The sequence below is a fragment of the Festucalex cinctus genome, chromosome 15 (genome assembly GCF_051991245.1).
Source record: "Festucalex cinctus isolate MCC-2025b chromosome 15, RoL_Fcin_1.0, whole genome shotgun sequence".
Taxonomy (NCBI): Eukaryota; Metazoa; Chordata; class Actinopteri; order Syngnathiformes; family Syngnathidae; genus Festucalex; species Festucalex cinctus.
The window spans coordinates 14,316,057-14,330,887 of record NC_135425.1 but is presented as its reverse complement, the minus strand read 5'-3'; the positions used below and the strand labels follow the sequence as shown (position 1 = coordinate 14,330,887).

At 39.1% G+C, this 14,831-nt stretch overlaps 2 protein-coding genes across 3 annotated transcripts in view; one reads left to right on the top strand and one right to left on the bottom strand.

The window, feature by feature from the left end:
• mtrex (Mtr4 exosome RNA helicase) overlaps positions 1 to 14,282 on the bottom strand; it is a 15,027-nt gene extending 745 nt beyond the window's left edge. Inside the window, exons 1-26 of the mRNA XM_077496634.1 lie at positions 14,133 to 14,282; positions 13,796 to 13,936; positions 13,250 to 13,316; positions 13,116 to 13,178; positions 12,682 to 12,794; positions 12,426 to 12,600; positions 11,823 to 11,913; positions 11,625 to 11,749; positions 11,429 to 11,527; positions 10,730 to 10,850; positions 10,529 to 10,660; positions 9,003 to 9,082; positions 8,829 to 8,939; positions 8,660 to 8,761; positions 6,730 to 6,855; positions 6,303 to 6,453; positions 6,051 to 6,223; positions 4,873 to 4,941; positions 4,689 to 4,814; positions 4,248 to 4,358; positions 3,964 to 4,152; positions 2,317 to 2,480; positions 2,118 to 2,223; positions 478 to 534; positions 227 to 389; positions 44 to 148 (exon numbers count right to left, since the gene is read on the bottom strand). Of these exons, the coding sequence (XP_077352760.1) occupies positions 44 to 148; positions 227 to 389; positions 478 to 534; positions 2,118 to 2,223; positions 2,317 to 2,480; positions 3,964 to 4,152; positions 4,248 to 4,358; positions 4,689 to 4,814; positions 4,873 to 4,941; positions 6,051 to 6,223; positions 6,303 to 6,453; positions 6,730 to 6,855; positions 8,660 to 8,761; positions 8,829 to 8,939; positions 9,003 to 9,082; positions 10,529 to 10,660; positions 10,730 to 10,850; positions 11,429 to 11,527; positions 11,625 to 11,749; positions 11,823 to 11,913; positions 12,426 to 12,600; positions 12,682 to 12,794; positions 13,116 to 13,178; positions 13,250 to 13,316; positions 13,796 to 13,936; positions 14,133 to 14,230 (3,058 nt within the window). The 5' untranslated portion in view covers positions 14,231 to 14,282. The remainder of the gene's footprint in view (positions 1 to 43; positions 149 to 226; positions 390 to 477; positions 535 to 2,117; positions 2,224 to 2,316; positions 2,481 to 3,963; positions 4,153 to 4,247; positions 4,359 to 4,688; positions 4,815 to 4,872; positions 4,942 to 6,050; positions 6,224 to 6,302; positions 6,454 to 6,729; positions 6,856 to 8,659; positions 8,762 to 8,828; positions 8,940 to 9,002; positions 9,083 to 10,528; positions 10,661 to 10,729; positions 10,851 to 11,428; positions 11,528 to 11,624; positions 11,750 to 11,822; positions 11,914 to 12,425; positions 12,601 to 12,681; positions 12,795 to 13,115; positions 13,179 to 13,249; positions 13,317 to 13,795; positions 13,937 to 14,132) is intronic.
• The window catches only part of dhx29 (DEAH (Asp-Glu-Ala-His) box polypeptide 29), an 18,367-nt gene continuing 17,414 nt past the window's right edge, over positions 13,879 to 14,831 (top strand). The window contains exon 1 of one of the 2 annotated variants that reach the window (XM_077496627.1): positions 13,879 to 14,603. In XM_077496627.1, the coding sequence (XP_077352753.1) occupies positions 14,417 to 14,603 (187 nt within the window). In that variant the 5' untranslated portion in view covers positions 13,879 to 14,416. The remainder of the gene's footprint in view (positions 14,604 to 14,831) is intronic. The other variant, XM_077496626.1, reaches the window with a different exon arrangement.

Sequence of the window (14,831 nt, the reverse complement as noted above, 5' to 3'; positions counted from 1 at the left end):
CAATTGCACAGCCGTGTCCCAATACTTTTGTCCACTTTCTTACCTTCAGCAAACTTGTTCTCCAGCTCCGTGTTGCCAATAGCTTTTGCCGCTGAGCACATTTGTCGTAGCACTTCCTCCAGACGCCGCATGCAGCGGATGATGCTTCCTGTAAATGAGGACGACACGTGTCAATATCGTAGCTCGAGTGGACCACGACGAGCAGAGCGCGTGCGTGCGTCATTGCCTTCAAAGACGTCAGTCATCTTGCAGATGTGCGCGAAGGAGGCGCCGTTGGCCCACGCGTAGACCACGTCCATGAGGTGAGGCTTGAACTGGCCCAGGTAGGAGTCCTCATCCACCTCCAGCTTGGCGTCCGCCGACACCTTGGCGATACGCTTGGCGCACTCCTGAGAAGCGCCGCAAACGCAAGTGTGAGTGAGTGCCCCGTCGCCAAGTGGGCAGATGGGGTGGGCTCATTCCAGGATGGGATCGTACCTGCATTTGTCTGAGGGGGGCGGCTAGCTGCTCCGTCAGTTTTGGCAGCTCGCTGGCCTGGATCAACAAATGGAAAATTGATTAGTGACATACTTGACATTTCATAAGTAGGACATGTGGCAACACTTCACTCTCTCATTCTACTTGAGGCCAAAGTTGATACAGTGAAGCAGAAATTTTACAAAAATACACTTTTTATTTGCAAATTTGTGGAAATTAATTTACAAATTGGTCAAACATTTTTTTTTATAAATTGACAAAAGAAAATTTAAAATTAATTAAAATAAATGTTAATTTGTAAAGTTTTGCTTTTATATATATATATATATATATATATTAGGGGTGTTAAAAAAAATCGATTCGGGGATATATCGCGCGTTTTTTTTTTTGTTTTTTTTTTTTTTAGGATTCACACCTTGAGCATGGAAGAATGTTATATGAACGGCACATTAAGCCTTAATATTTTTATTTTAATGCTGTTCAAATGTGAAACAGATTGCAAACTGTTTGTGTACAGTGGCTCACGGTTATAAGCCTCAAGTTTTAGATAAATATATTCATACAAATCTTACAGTGTACATGTACAAATTTACTGATAGTATTTTCTAAATTTGAATGGAAAAAAATCGCAACAATCGACTTATAAATTCGTATCGGGATTAATCGGTATCGAATCGTGACCATTCGTATCGGGATTAATCGGTATCGAATCGAATCGTGACCTGTGAATCGTGATACGAATCGAATCGTCAGGTACTAGGCAATTCACACCCCTAATATATATATATATACAGCACGTTTTAGAAAATGGCATACCAGCTTGTGTTAATGTGCATACATTTAGATATTTCATATCTAATTAATAAAAATGTAATTTGCATTCTCACATGAAATATTTACATATTTTTTAAACTGATTAAAATACCGGTAAAACGAACAGTAAGCGTTTGTGTTATTCTTAAATAATTTCAATGTTTTTTTTTTTAAAATGATTAAAATGAACGTTAAAACAAAAATTTGAATTATATTTTATATACATGTTTGGCGAAATGGAAAAGTTTTAAGTTTGTACTTTTTTGGATAAATTGAAAGATTTCTTTTTTTTTGTATTTATATGTAGTTGCAAAATTTGTGTATACGCAAAATTTGTATTTAAATAAAAAAAAAAAAAGGCTGATTAATTAAAATGCTTAGTTGTAAATGTTCACATTTTATATAAACTATCTTTACAAAATCCCATAGTTTGTAAATTTCTATAAGCATTACATTTTTTATTTATTTTTTTAAAATAATTTTTAAAATTAATTTGGATACTTTGCAGATTTTTGTAAACTTGCAAAAATTGTCATCTTATTGTTTTATACTATAAATCAATAAATGGAAAAATATTTTGCATCCTTGGCAAAATTGCAACCAATTCAATTAATAGATTCTTGGTTTTTCCTATCGTGAAATTGTTGACTTTCAATTTTATGCAAAGCATGGAAACATGAAGTTAATGAGTGAAATGTTGCAGTGCCACGAGAGTGACAGGAGGGCAAGAAAGCAACAGCAATAGACTGCAGTACAAAACAAAAAACAAAAAAACGAGTTTGAGAGTAACGAATTGGGGTTATTGTATCGGAAGAACATTTTTGTACATTTTCCTGGAAGACGAAGCAGGAGAGCAGCGCCGTGGCTTGCTCCACCGTCAGGTTGTTGAATAGGCCGTTGAACACCATCTCTGTCAGCAGCAACTCGTCAGCGCTGGACACCGAAAACGATTACAAAAAAACACATCAGAAAAAAGGCCGCAGTTTGAACCCAGCACGGCCAACCGCCATTTTCCTGCCTTCTGACCTGCTGATCTCGCAGGCCACACGCCCCTTCACCTCGATGACGTCCGACGGGCTGGCGAAGCCGAGGCGTCGCAGCACTCGCTTCCTGCATTTGAGCTTGTCCATCTGCAGCACCGTGCGAGCCTTCTTCAGCTCGCGCTTGGCCGTGCGCATGTCGGCGGCGATCTGAAAGACGCGCACAAATCTAACATTTTTCAAGCTTATCTTTGCTTGTTTCATGAACTTCCAATACAGATGTTGTACAGTGAATACAGTCATATATGTGGTTATTTGCACTCACTAATATGAGTGAATATGAATTATGTAAAGGCTAGAAGCATGGTGTTGATGCTTTATGATCTTTGCAATTTTAAGCGCTATGCCACCATCTTGTGACATCAATACATTTTATTATATTTAAATAAAGGAATAAATGTTTATTAGATTTACATAATATTCCCCCCAACATTTGTAACTTTCGCAACTGAATTTTCAAAGTAGCAAATGTTAAGAGGTGGACTTCATTTCGAATATACACTAGACAGACTTCCGCCTCTTCCTGCATTTGTGTGAAGGCTGGCGAGTGGTCTGGTGCGGAAAAGACAATGAAAGGTCGGCCATTTAAGTTCATATGGAAAAGAAAGCGCAAGTGCTTGCTATTTTTTGAGAAGGCCTCCGGTGTGGGCTTCAAGAACATTTTTGATTACGTGAATTCAAATTGTGTAAATGTATTACAATAAATTGTGTGCATTTGTTACAATTGTATATTTAATTGTAAATATTTTGTTTAAATAAATTGAGATTTTCAAGCTTAGTGCAAATGTGTTACAATGTGAGAAAATGTGTTAAACTATTTGTAGTTTTTATTTAACTTTTTTTTAATTTAATAAAATGTTTGACAAATGCATACAGAAAGATGTTCAAATACGTAGTGTAAATTTGTATGAAGACTTAAGGTTTCATTTTTATGCATAATTCTCAAATTTTTTCTCTAATGTTAAAAAATGAACCTTTTTTGTAATTGATTTCAAGACATTTTTAAAAACTTGCTAAATTTGCTTTTTTTGTAAATGCCAATTTGCAAGACATTGGTTACATAACTTGCATTTTTGCACATTTAGTTAATTGTGTAAAAAAAATATATTGTATTGTTTTCGTATTTGTTCATATTGTGTGAATTTGTAAAAAAAAACAAAAAACACCTTTAGACACTTATAAGTTGCTTATTTTCCTCTGTGAATTAATGCATTTTAGTAAATTTGCGGACTGCATATTTTGGTTATTTGTGACAATTTGGAAACATTTATGTACATTTTTATTCCATAATTAAACAATAAAATTGATCTATTTTTCATATTTGATTAAATAAAAATAAAAAAAATCTTGCAAATGTATTTTTTTAGAATCCTTTGTGCAGTCCAATTTTTTCAAAATAGTTTTTGCAAATACTACACTGCATTGCATACTTTGCAAATACATAAATGTGGCACTATTTAAACAAATTATGTAGTTTTATTTAATTTTTTTTTTTTTTTACAATTACGGTACTAAATGTGCAACATGTGTAAATATTTGACTGGTTTTATTTAGTCACAGAAAAATAAAACTGAAGGAAAACAGTGTTTGCCATCTTGAGATGACTTTAACACATTTTAAAAAGTTGCTTCACCAGAGCTTTCTTTTCGCACAGCGAGTAGACGGCCTCCAGGTTGGGGTCGCTGTGCAGCGGGTGCGAGTACATTCGGTGCTCGAAAGCCTCCACCTTCTGGATCACCTTCTTCAGCCCTGCATCCTTGATGCCCATGTCATCCACGGGGTCCAGGAGGGGGACGCCGTCTGGGAAGCGCTTCTGCACTTCCTGCGTTTCAAACGGTAAGATTTTGAGACGGTGAAGCGATTTCAACAAATCGATTTTTTTTATTGACAAGTTTTGAGGGGTGTATTGATTGATACCTGGATGGACTTGAGCATAAGCTGACGGTTGTCAAAGGGTCTCAAGTCTTTGGGGATGTAAAGACGCACAGAGCTGATTGCTGTCAGCAGGTGGAGCATCACGGGGACCACCTAGAATCCATTCGGGCATGGCGGATTCATTTTTCAATTGTGTTAAATCAATCCTCTATTGGTTGTAACAAGGTTATGCGGGGCAGTAATGGGAGGCGTAATGGATTTCTCGGCTGCCGGCAAGCACAGGGGCCACGGACGTCAAGACAGATGACTGTTACATAAACTAATCAATACAGGAAGAGAGCAAAAGTTTGACATGGAACCATTTTGAATGTGCTAACCACATGAGCAACGTGCCTCTTTTTAGTAAATAAAAACCACACCTTTAACCAATAAGATAAATGGACAACATCACAAATAAAATCTGTAAATATCGTCATATAATACCTGCATCTCTCCGGTCTCACCCTGCGCAGCGGGTTTGGCAGCCTCAGTGGCCGCCTCCTTGACGCTGTCCTTGCTGCAGTGCAGCAGAACCTCGGCCACAAAGAGCGGCTCGGCGTCCGTGCTGACCTGCGAGCAGGGGAAAATGCGTGAGCGCAACTCGACAGAAAATTAGGGGCCGCCTCACCTTTACGTTTGACTTCTTGGAGAAGTTGACGACGACACCCCAGCCAAAGTCTGCGTCTTCATTTTTCACCTGGGAGTCAAACATCGAGAGTGAGTGAAAGTGTGCTGCAAAGAATGAGTGTGAGAGAGTGAGAGTATGAGATGGAGAGCATGTGTGGGAGAAACAAGAAACAGTGTGCAAGTGCGTGAGTTAGTGAAATTGTGAGAGAGGAAATGATGAAAGTGTATGATAGAGAAAGAGTGAGTCTGTCAAAAAGAAAGTGAGAGAAAGAGAGAGAGCGTGTGTGTGTCTGTGATATGAGAGAACATGTGTGAGAGGGAAAGATAAAAAGTGTGAGAAAAGTGAAATAGTAAGAGCGTGTGAATATGTGTTAGTGTGTCAGAAACAGTGTGACAGAGTTTGAGTGCGAGAGCATTCGAGTGAGTCCATGAGAGAGGGGAAAAAAGGAAAAATTGTGAGAGGAACAGAATGAGAAAGTGAGTATAAGCAATGGGCAAGTGTAAAAAGAGTGCGTGGTTTGAGTTACTGAGTGAGTGAGACAGTGGGTTAGTGAGAAAGAGTGAGAGAAAGCATTAGCAAGATAGCAAATTAATGAGTGAATGACAAAGTATGTGTGAGTGAGTGTGAGGGACAGAGAGAAAGTGGTAATGAGAAACAACATGAGTAAAGAGTGTGTGTACAAATGATTGTGGGAAGGAGTGAAAAAGTGTATGAGAGTGAATGTGAGAAAGAGGTGTGATAGCATTAACAAGTGACTGCGCAAGTGTAAGAGATATTGAGTGTGTGGTGTGAGTTACTGAATGAGTGAGACATTGAGTTAGTGAGACAATGTGTGAGAGAAAGTATTAGCAAGACAGCAAGTTAATGAGTGAGTGGCAAAGTATGTGTGAGAGTGAGCGAGAGTGTGAGGGACAGAGAGAAAGTGGTAATGAGAAACAACATGAGAAAAGAGTATGTGTACAAGTGATTGTGGGAAGAAGGGGTTAAAAAGTTGTGTGAGAGAGCATTAACAAGTGACTGTGCAAGTATATGAGAGATATTGGGTGTGTGGTGAAAGCTGAAAGAGACAGTGTGAGTGTCAGACAGTGCATAGGAAAGAATGTGTGAGAGTGTGTGTGAGACATTGATATGCTGAGAGAGCAGTTAGCATTAGCACGTCACACGGAGGAAGTAGCAACCTTGACGAGGCGTCCTGGCTGCAGGAAGGGCAAGCAGTATTTGGGCTTGTGGATGAACTCCTGGATTTCATTTCCCAGCTTGGCCAGCTGCTGGCGAATCTTGAAGTAGGTGAACCCGCTCTCCTCGTTGGGGATCTCGATGGCGTGGTACTCCTTCGCCAGCTTCTTAATTCCTGCGCGGGGAAACGGCAGCCATTTTGAGAAGCGTCCCCGCCTGACGTACAACCTGACGGAGGCGGCCGACAAGCTTACTCTCGACGACGCTGGGCAGCGCTCGGTAGTGCTGGAACTGGTAGAAGGATTTCTCCAGCATATACTCTGGGTTGATCTCCTCCACGCGCAGCAGGTTGAGCACCATGTTGTACGTCAAGTGAAAGGCGCTGTTCAGCGGGTCTGCTGAGCCCTGCGTGATGCCCATAGTCACCATCAGTACCACTGGGTGGCATTAGTGTTTCATGTTGGACGTTGGTGACAGGAACACTACTACATATTTTTCTTTTCAAAATTAGAGCAATCATTATTTGGAACTTGAAGCAACTTGTACACTGCAGGCCATTTTATTCATTGTAAATTAAAAATCGTCACCAGTCCCAACAAATACATATATTGTTATTACATTTATTCCCTATATTAATTTGGATTTATTTACAGTATATATTTTTTTCAGTCCCCATACTACCTTAAGAAGCTGTTTGCCCACAGACGGACTCATCTTCTCGTCCACCATGAAGATAACGATGCCTCTGTCGTCCATTCCTCTCCTGCCCGCCCGCCCTGACATCTGGATGTACTCGCCTGAGGTAATCTACAGACAACATGGACACAGACAACCCACGCATACATGTGAGGAGAGAGGTTTTGTTTCTACCTGTTTGGTGCTAATATTAGACAAAAACAGTCAAATTCTAAAAAAAATAAAATAAAAAAAATAATAAAAAAAATAATATAGCCGTTTCATCATCCATGCAACTGCTACAGCGCAGATTTTTATTTTATTTTTTTAATAACTCTCTTTATATTGGAGATTATCACCTGGGTGAGTATGGAACATACAGTATCCACACAATAAACGGAAGTTCACTGTAATACATACAATTTTGTTGTTACGGTCTACTTGCATTGGGGACGATCAACGCATTGACCCACCAGATCCAATAGATGGAGCAGTCGGTAAAAAAGTTGTACAAACTGTACCGTAGCATTTGGCAGTTTTCCTCTATCAAGGAGCAGAATATAACATTGACGAAAAAAGGCAATACAATAATCAAACAAAATTGCTATTTAATATGTATTATGTATAACGGATCCATTTTCGAAAAGCATGGCAGTATAAAGAATGTTTTTGTGTTGCTGTTCCTGTCAGGCATGTGACGGGTCGCTCATGATGCTGCAAAACCCTGTAAGAATGATTGTGTGTGTTAATATAAGTGCCTGCGTGGAGCTTTGGCAGCGTTGAGCAGCACCAGATGTTCCAGATGAACTTCTTGGAAGGCAGATCTCATCTCAATTCTTTTCCCTTCTAGCTTGTGTGTATCTGTGTCATATTGGGCTGTTTGTGCGCGTGTGTGCACGTGTTGTGATAAACACGTGGCTCTGTATATGGTGAGTGGCGCAGCAGATATTCCCGACCTTATAAAGGCCTTTTGAAGAGGCTGTTGTGTTTATGGGTTAGATGAGTGGATCACATCCTGAGTTCACATAGCTCGCTTATCATAGGACTTTAGCAGGGGAGGCCAAATTGGCCTGATTAAACTTTTGAAAAGGGACAGATGGGTAAGTGAGGTGTAAAATAAAATAAAATAAAATAAAATAAAAAATAAAACAAAAATGAATTCATTTTACTCGTCTAATCAGTTTGTTCTTAAAACTGTTTTCTAATTCTAATGCACCAATTGTAGAATAAAAAAAACTTTCTAGTAAACGTCTATTAAACATATAAAACAATTCATGCAATTTCTGGAATTGTTCAGCATTAAATTATAATTAACAAATTTGTAGAACATCTTATTTGACTAATTTACAATTTACTACCCTTTATGTAAAATTGCTCATTTTAAAATAAACACTGATTTTTAACAACAGGACAAACATCCAAAATGCATTTTACACAAAAGATGGGAGATTGACCAATAAATAAATAAATACATGAAATAAAATAAATAAAGGGAAAAAAATAGGTGAATCCACAAGAGCTATATTACAAATGTGCGGAGTCCAATGTATTTACAATTGATTAACCAATTATCTACAACTCTTACAACTCATGTAAATCTTTCATATTTACAATCAAACCCCAAATGAATAAAGAAACACAGTTTAAATATTTTTTGAAAAATATCACAGGACACTTGCTAATGTTTTAAAAAGGTGTATATACATTACTGTAAATTAAATCTTAATTTACGGTATTTGTCATTATTTGTTTTACTGTTCTTTTCATTAGTTTGTTATTTTCATTGTATTTTAATTGACGTAGTTTCACAGATATTTTTCAAGTGCTCAATAAACAAAGATGAGGCGAGTAATGTAAATGCCTGCTGGGCCGGATTAAAAAACAGTAGAGGCCATACTTTGCCAATCCCAGGTTTACAGAATGTGTGCGTTCTTACAAAGCGGTGATTCTTGCCATCAAACTTGCGGGCGCTGGTGAAAAGCACGGTGCGCGCCGGCATGTTGATGCCCATGGCGAACGTCTCGGTGGCAAACAGGGCCTGGAATGGCGAGACGAAACGATGTGAATCCAATAATCCCCATCACGAGTGCAACAATTATCAGTACCTTGATCAGGCCTTCCGAGAAGAGGATTTCGATGGTCTCCTTTAGGATGGGCAGAAGACCGCCATGATGGATGCCGATGCCTCTCTTTAACAGCGGCAGCACATGCTCCACCTGACCGACACCATTTTGTTTTTACAATAGCATCATGTGATGCCATTTTAAGTTGATTAGTACCTGAGGAAGCTTTTTGTCCTCGTCTGACAGGCAGTCCACTGCGTTGTTGAACACTTCCTCCACAAGGCGCTTCTCTTCTTCTGCAATGAGGAAAAAAATAAAAAATAATTTTATATATATATATATATATATATATATATATATATATATATATATATATATATATATATATACAATTGTATTATGACTTGCCATTAATTCATTCTAAACTCGTTAAATTTTTCAGGGATTAAGAAAGAAAAATAACACTTTATTGTATAAAAAATAAAATTTAAAAGACAGTTAAAACTTCTTCACGTTAATCGTGACAAAATAACTCCAGTCTAGTCAATGTGGTGAAGCAACATGACGGCGTCATCATGTAAAAATCGGCCCAACCAATAAAAACACCCAGTCCCCAGGTATCAATCAAATGCTATGATCTGTTAATGATCACATCCATCCCAGGCAGGTTTAAAAACAAAAGTCATTTTCCCCCCCTTGAAAAATGTAGTTGTCATAAGGGAAAAGATACGAGAGATTTATCTCTCTATGAAAAACACTAAGAAAACAGGAAAATAGCAAGTACTGTACGATAGAAACTAGGGGTGTTAAAAAAAAAATCGTTTCGGCAATATATCGCGATACTACAGCACGCAATTCTCGAATCGATTCAATAGGCAGCCGAATCGATTTTTTAACATCCATTTTTGATGAAAAAATATTCAACAAAACGTCTAACTTTCACACCTTAAGCATGGAAGAATGTTATATTAATGGAACATTAAGCCTTAATATTTTATTTCAATGCTGTTCTAACATGAAAAAGGTTACAACCTGTTTGTTAAATATAGTGGCTCACAGTTATAACACTGAAGTTTGAGATCAATAAATAATACATTTTCATACAAATCTTAGTGTACATGTACAAGTTTACTGAATGGTATTTTCTAAATTGAGTAAAAAAAAAAAAATCGTAACAATCGACTTGTAAATTCATATCGGGATTAATCGGTATCGAATCGAATCGTGACCTATGAATCGTGATACGGATCGAATCGTCAGGTACTAGGCAATTCACACCTCTAATAGAAACTGAGCTCCCCTTCTTGTGCCGCATAACAACTCCTTCCACTGCTGGGCAAACGAGTTCATTGTGCCCTGTTCATAAACCTTAAAACGTTTTATGTCAGTAAACAGAGGACCACCCCCCCAACTGTAGTTGTACTTTCTCCGGTCAAGTCGATTGTCTTTAGTCCAATAAAATCTTGAGACCTCCTGTATCATGTTTTTATTTCCTGGCAAATCTTGTTTGTTCTCACAACATCATAAAACTGAAAAAAGCATCCTTTGGTGCATTGTAATACATCTTTGGCAGAGTAGTCAACGAGGATCCAGGGACACTGCCGGGAAGTTTTTTCCCACGTGAGGACTTTTACGAGTGTGGCTTTTTTACCCCCGTGATATGTTAAAAGACAGTATGATTTCATCATTAGAAAGTATCTTGTGAAGTAATGTTATTTTAGTGGAACACGAAGGAGCCATACCCTTGTTGAAATCCAGCTTGGCCACCTGCAGAGCATATGCCTCACATTCTTTCTTGCTGAAGCTAAAGATGATGACAGGCTGGAAGTTCCTCTCCATAATCATCTTCACGATCTTGAACACGCTGGATGGACCTGAGGATGCCAAATTCGTTTCAAAGTCTAATTGGATTCAAATGGTGTCATTACTGACCCTCCACTCACCTTTTGTTCCCCCTTTGCGTCCTTTTGGGTCCCACTTGCCACATGAATTGCTGCACCCAGAATCCCCGGCGTCTCTCAAAACCTGCATGGCTGTGTTGAAGTTGTCTTCCCTGAAGTCTCCCTGATGCAAAACAAAATGGTTGAATGACTATGATGAAAGAGATGAAAATTGTGAAATACAAATACAAAATAAAATGAGAAACCAATGACATTGCAAAAGAAACATACAAAATGGGGTACAACAAACTGCAGGTATTATATCCAAAAACTGTAGTGCAAAAATTACATTTTAAAAATTATAAATGGATAAATAGTTAAAATGGGGCAAAAACAGGGAACTTTAAGTACTGTTAAAAAAAAAAAAACCAGAGTAACGGTACTATAAATCAACCTAATAAAAAAAATAAATAAACTGAAGTAAGAAAAAAATAGTGCATTGATATTTTGATTAAAAAAATGGAGTGAAGATGTGCTGTATAATTTATATGAATACAAAATGTAATTTATGAATAGATAAAATTTACCTTCAGTAATGTGTCAAATAAATGGAAAAAAGATACATAAATAATAAATAGAATATTATAATAAAATAAAAATGGGATAAAGTGGTAATGAATGACAAACAAACTAATATAAATTATCTTTTTGTTACGCAAAAAAAAAAAAAAATATCACAAATAAAAATGTGCTGTCTCTTACATTCTCATCCACCACAAGATGGAGTCCATCGCCTCCTGCTGGGAAAACATAATGTTGCAGCGGTGTGGGTCTGTAGTCTGTGTAGATCACATGGCATGGCTGCGAGAAAGGTGCCAACACAACTTTGTAAGTTGACAGGTCGCGTCCGCTGAGCTGTATACAGGTTTAAAAGATCACAAATGTAGAACAATAGTACCTGCTTATGAAGGTGACATATCCACTCGGCAAACTGCCTGGCGTTGGGGATGGTGGCTGACAGGAAGACGTAATGCACATTGTCGGGAAGCAGAATGATGGTTTCCTCCCACACCACGCCACGTTCTAATAATAAAAGAATGGGAGTGAGACCAACTCTTAAAAATCACACCCAATCAAGGCTTTTCTTTACACCGACCGGCGTCTCTCATGTAGTGGATCTCGTCAAAGACGACCCACGCCACTTCCCTCATGATCTCCGAGCCGCGGTACAGCATGCTCCTCAGGATCTGCCAGGAAAAATATGATGAAACAATGAAAATTCAACATGCCCTCGGTCAAATTGACACAGGTCAAAGTGGAATGCTCCTTATTGGTCAAATTGACCCAGGAAAGTGCTGCTAGTCCTGGAATAAGTCTGAAACAAGGCATTGTGGTCATATGGGTCAATTTGATATGGAAAAGTTTCACTAAACATGCCCCGGGTCATATTGACCCAGGAACATTGCTGTTCTTGGGTCATTTTGACCCAGGCCATAGTGGAAGCCACTCATATAGGTCAAATTGACCTAGGAAAATTTTTTGCTGGTTGTGGGTCAATTTGACACAGTACCAGCATTAATTTCCCGGAGCATGATGCTTCACATATAGTGTCAAATAACATAATTGCTTGGTCATTATGACCTAGGACACATTTAATCAACCAGAAGTCTCAGAGATGAAAAAAAAAAAGAAAAAAAAAAAAGGAAGAAATCATAATGTTACTGCTGTTTCGAATGCAAGAGGGATTATGGTGACCCACCTCAGTCGTCATGACAAGGCAAGAGGCGGTGGGGTTGATGGTGACATCTCCAGTCATCAGGCCCACGTCTTGAAACTCCTCGTACATCTCCCGATACTTCTGATTGGACAGCGCTTTAATCGGGCTGGTGAAGATGACACGCTGCTTCTCGCGCAGGGCCAGCGCGATGGCATATCTACAAGGAGGAGATAGTGAATAAGTAGCGCCATAGCAAATCGGTGTTTTTAGTAAACTGAGAATGATCTGAGGTCCTCACTCGGCGCAGACGGTTTTGCCGGCTGAGGTGTGCGCAGAGACGAGCACAGACTGGTTGTTGTCGATGCACAAAATGGCCTCCTGCTGAAAGGGGTCCAGAATGAAAGGATATTCCTGTTGAGACAAAAAAACAAAAATTCATCAGAATACAGTGGAATCTTGACAGCTTGGAATTTCACCAGAATCAAAAGATACACTTTTACTTTGGCTTATTTTTGGGATGCTTTATTCCAAAAGTAGGAGCCTCAAAAGGACTTTTAATAGATGCACATTAGGTTGCGCCATGTACACCCAACTCACACACGTAACTTAGCGTTTTGCTTTTGATGTTTTTCTTTAATGAGTGGTTTGTTTATTTTTGACACTTAAAACATAGCCCATTTCCATAATTTCCTATGGGAGCATGTGCTTTTAAACAAATGTAACTAAATATACCTTTGCAGCATTTCCGGCTCGAGGTTTGAGAGGTTTATATTCATCACTGGCAGGCAGAGCGACCTGTCAGGGTACAGAAAAAAAAAATGTTAACAAATTCAAGGCAATAAATCCTCTAGAATTGCATTACTTGCCTCATGTGAGCACCCTTCCGCCGTCTCCACTGGCTCCACTTTGACTTGGGGCATAAATTCTGCAAGACTGAAGTAAAACATAAAAAAATAACTATTAAATGATCATTGCCTTGCTGGCTTCACATTTCAATGCTCCGCAAAGTGTTTTAACCCAGGGACGGCAGCAGACCGGTGAGTAACAAGTCCTCTTAATTGGCCGAATAGAAGACAAGATGCCAAAAACACAGGACTGGCTTTTAAGATCTAAACGTCAAATCAGACTAGCAAAGTTGACTTGTCAACTAGTCTTTTCAAATCCTACCATAACCACACGGTACAGAAAGGGGAATAATTATATTACATTGTTTGGGTGTCATAGTTCTGGTTATATTAAAAGTTTAATTACTGTAAATATTTTAGGGGAGAAGGACCATGTCAACAATTCACAGTGGGTCTTGGTGCTAACCCTCGTAAACAGCTTATGTTGCCTGTATTCTAAGCACCCTGAAGGAGAGTGTACTACAATTAATGACATAACTACATCTTCGTTATCAATTAAACACTCACTTTAGGTCATTGGCAGAGACCGGGTCGAGGCGAGGTTTCTTCGCGAAGCCCAGATCCTCTCCACCGTCACTGTCCGGTGACTCCCTCTTGGTCTTGGCAGCCGGAGCAGCATCGTTGTCATTATTTGAACCTTCTGCTTGCCTGAGAAAGAGACAATTTTGACAACTTCAACTGCAGTGGTTTGAGTAAATGTTAAATTATGACGTCAATAGTAGCTAGCTAGCCATTATGGGGACTTTACAGCGCATGTGAGGCTAGCTTCTTGAGTCACGCTCCTTCTCGTCTTAAAAAAAATAAAAAATAGTGAAAATACGGTAGCACAAAGTTGGTATTTTACCCTGTTTCTAGAGCGACCGAGGTTGGCAGCTTCTTGCTCGTAGTGGGCTTCTGTTCGTCGTCATACAAGTTGAATAACTCCGCAATGAAGTCCGCCATGATTGTTGTAAGGCATGCTTCCCACAATGCAACGCGGGCATGAAAGATCCAGTACGGTGGCCGTGTGGCTCTTAAAAAAAAAAATTCACTACACGCAAGACCTGAATGCTGCTGTAGCTTTGTTTTACTTCCATTTTCAGGCACACAAACCGGTCTTTTTTTTTTTTTTAGACCGTGGGTGACCAAATGGGCGGTAAGAAGAAGAAGAAATCAACCCCGCCGGTGGTCGCTGTTACCGCGGGCCCGACGGGCACTGCGGCGGCATCAGGCCGGCCTGGTGCTCCCACAGTCGGGAACGGTGCGGCGGACGAGCCGAAGAAGCAACCGGGGAGCAGCAAGCTGAGCAAAGCAGCTAAAGACAACAAGTCTAAAGGTGATATGAAACATTCGCCTGTCTATTTTTAAACTGAACTTCATTAATTAAGATAGTTTTATCGTCTAATATGGTTTATTCTGTAATACAACCCAATGGGAACGCATAGGTTCGCCGGATACTACTTTAGGAAGGTACACCTGCAACACTTTTTTTTTTTTGGTCAACCTTACCTACACGAGTTTTCACTTACTTGTATTAGTTAATTGTACTAAGACATTGTTCTTT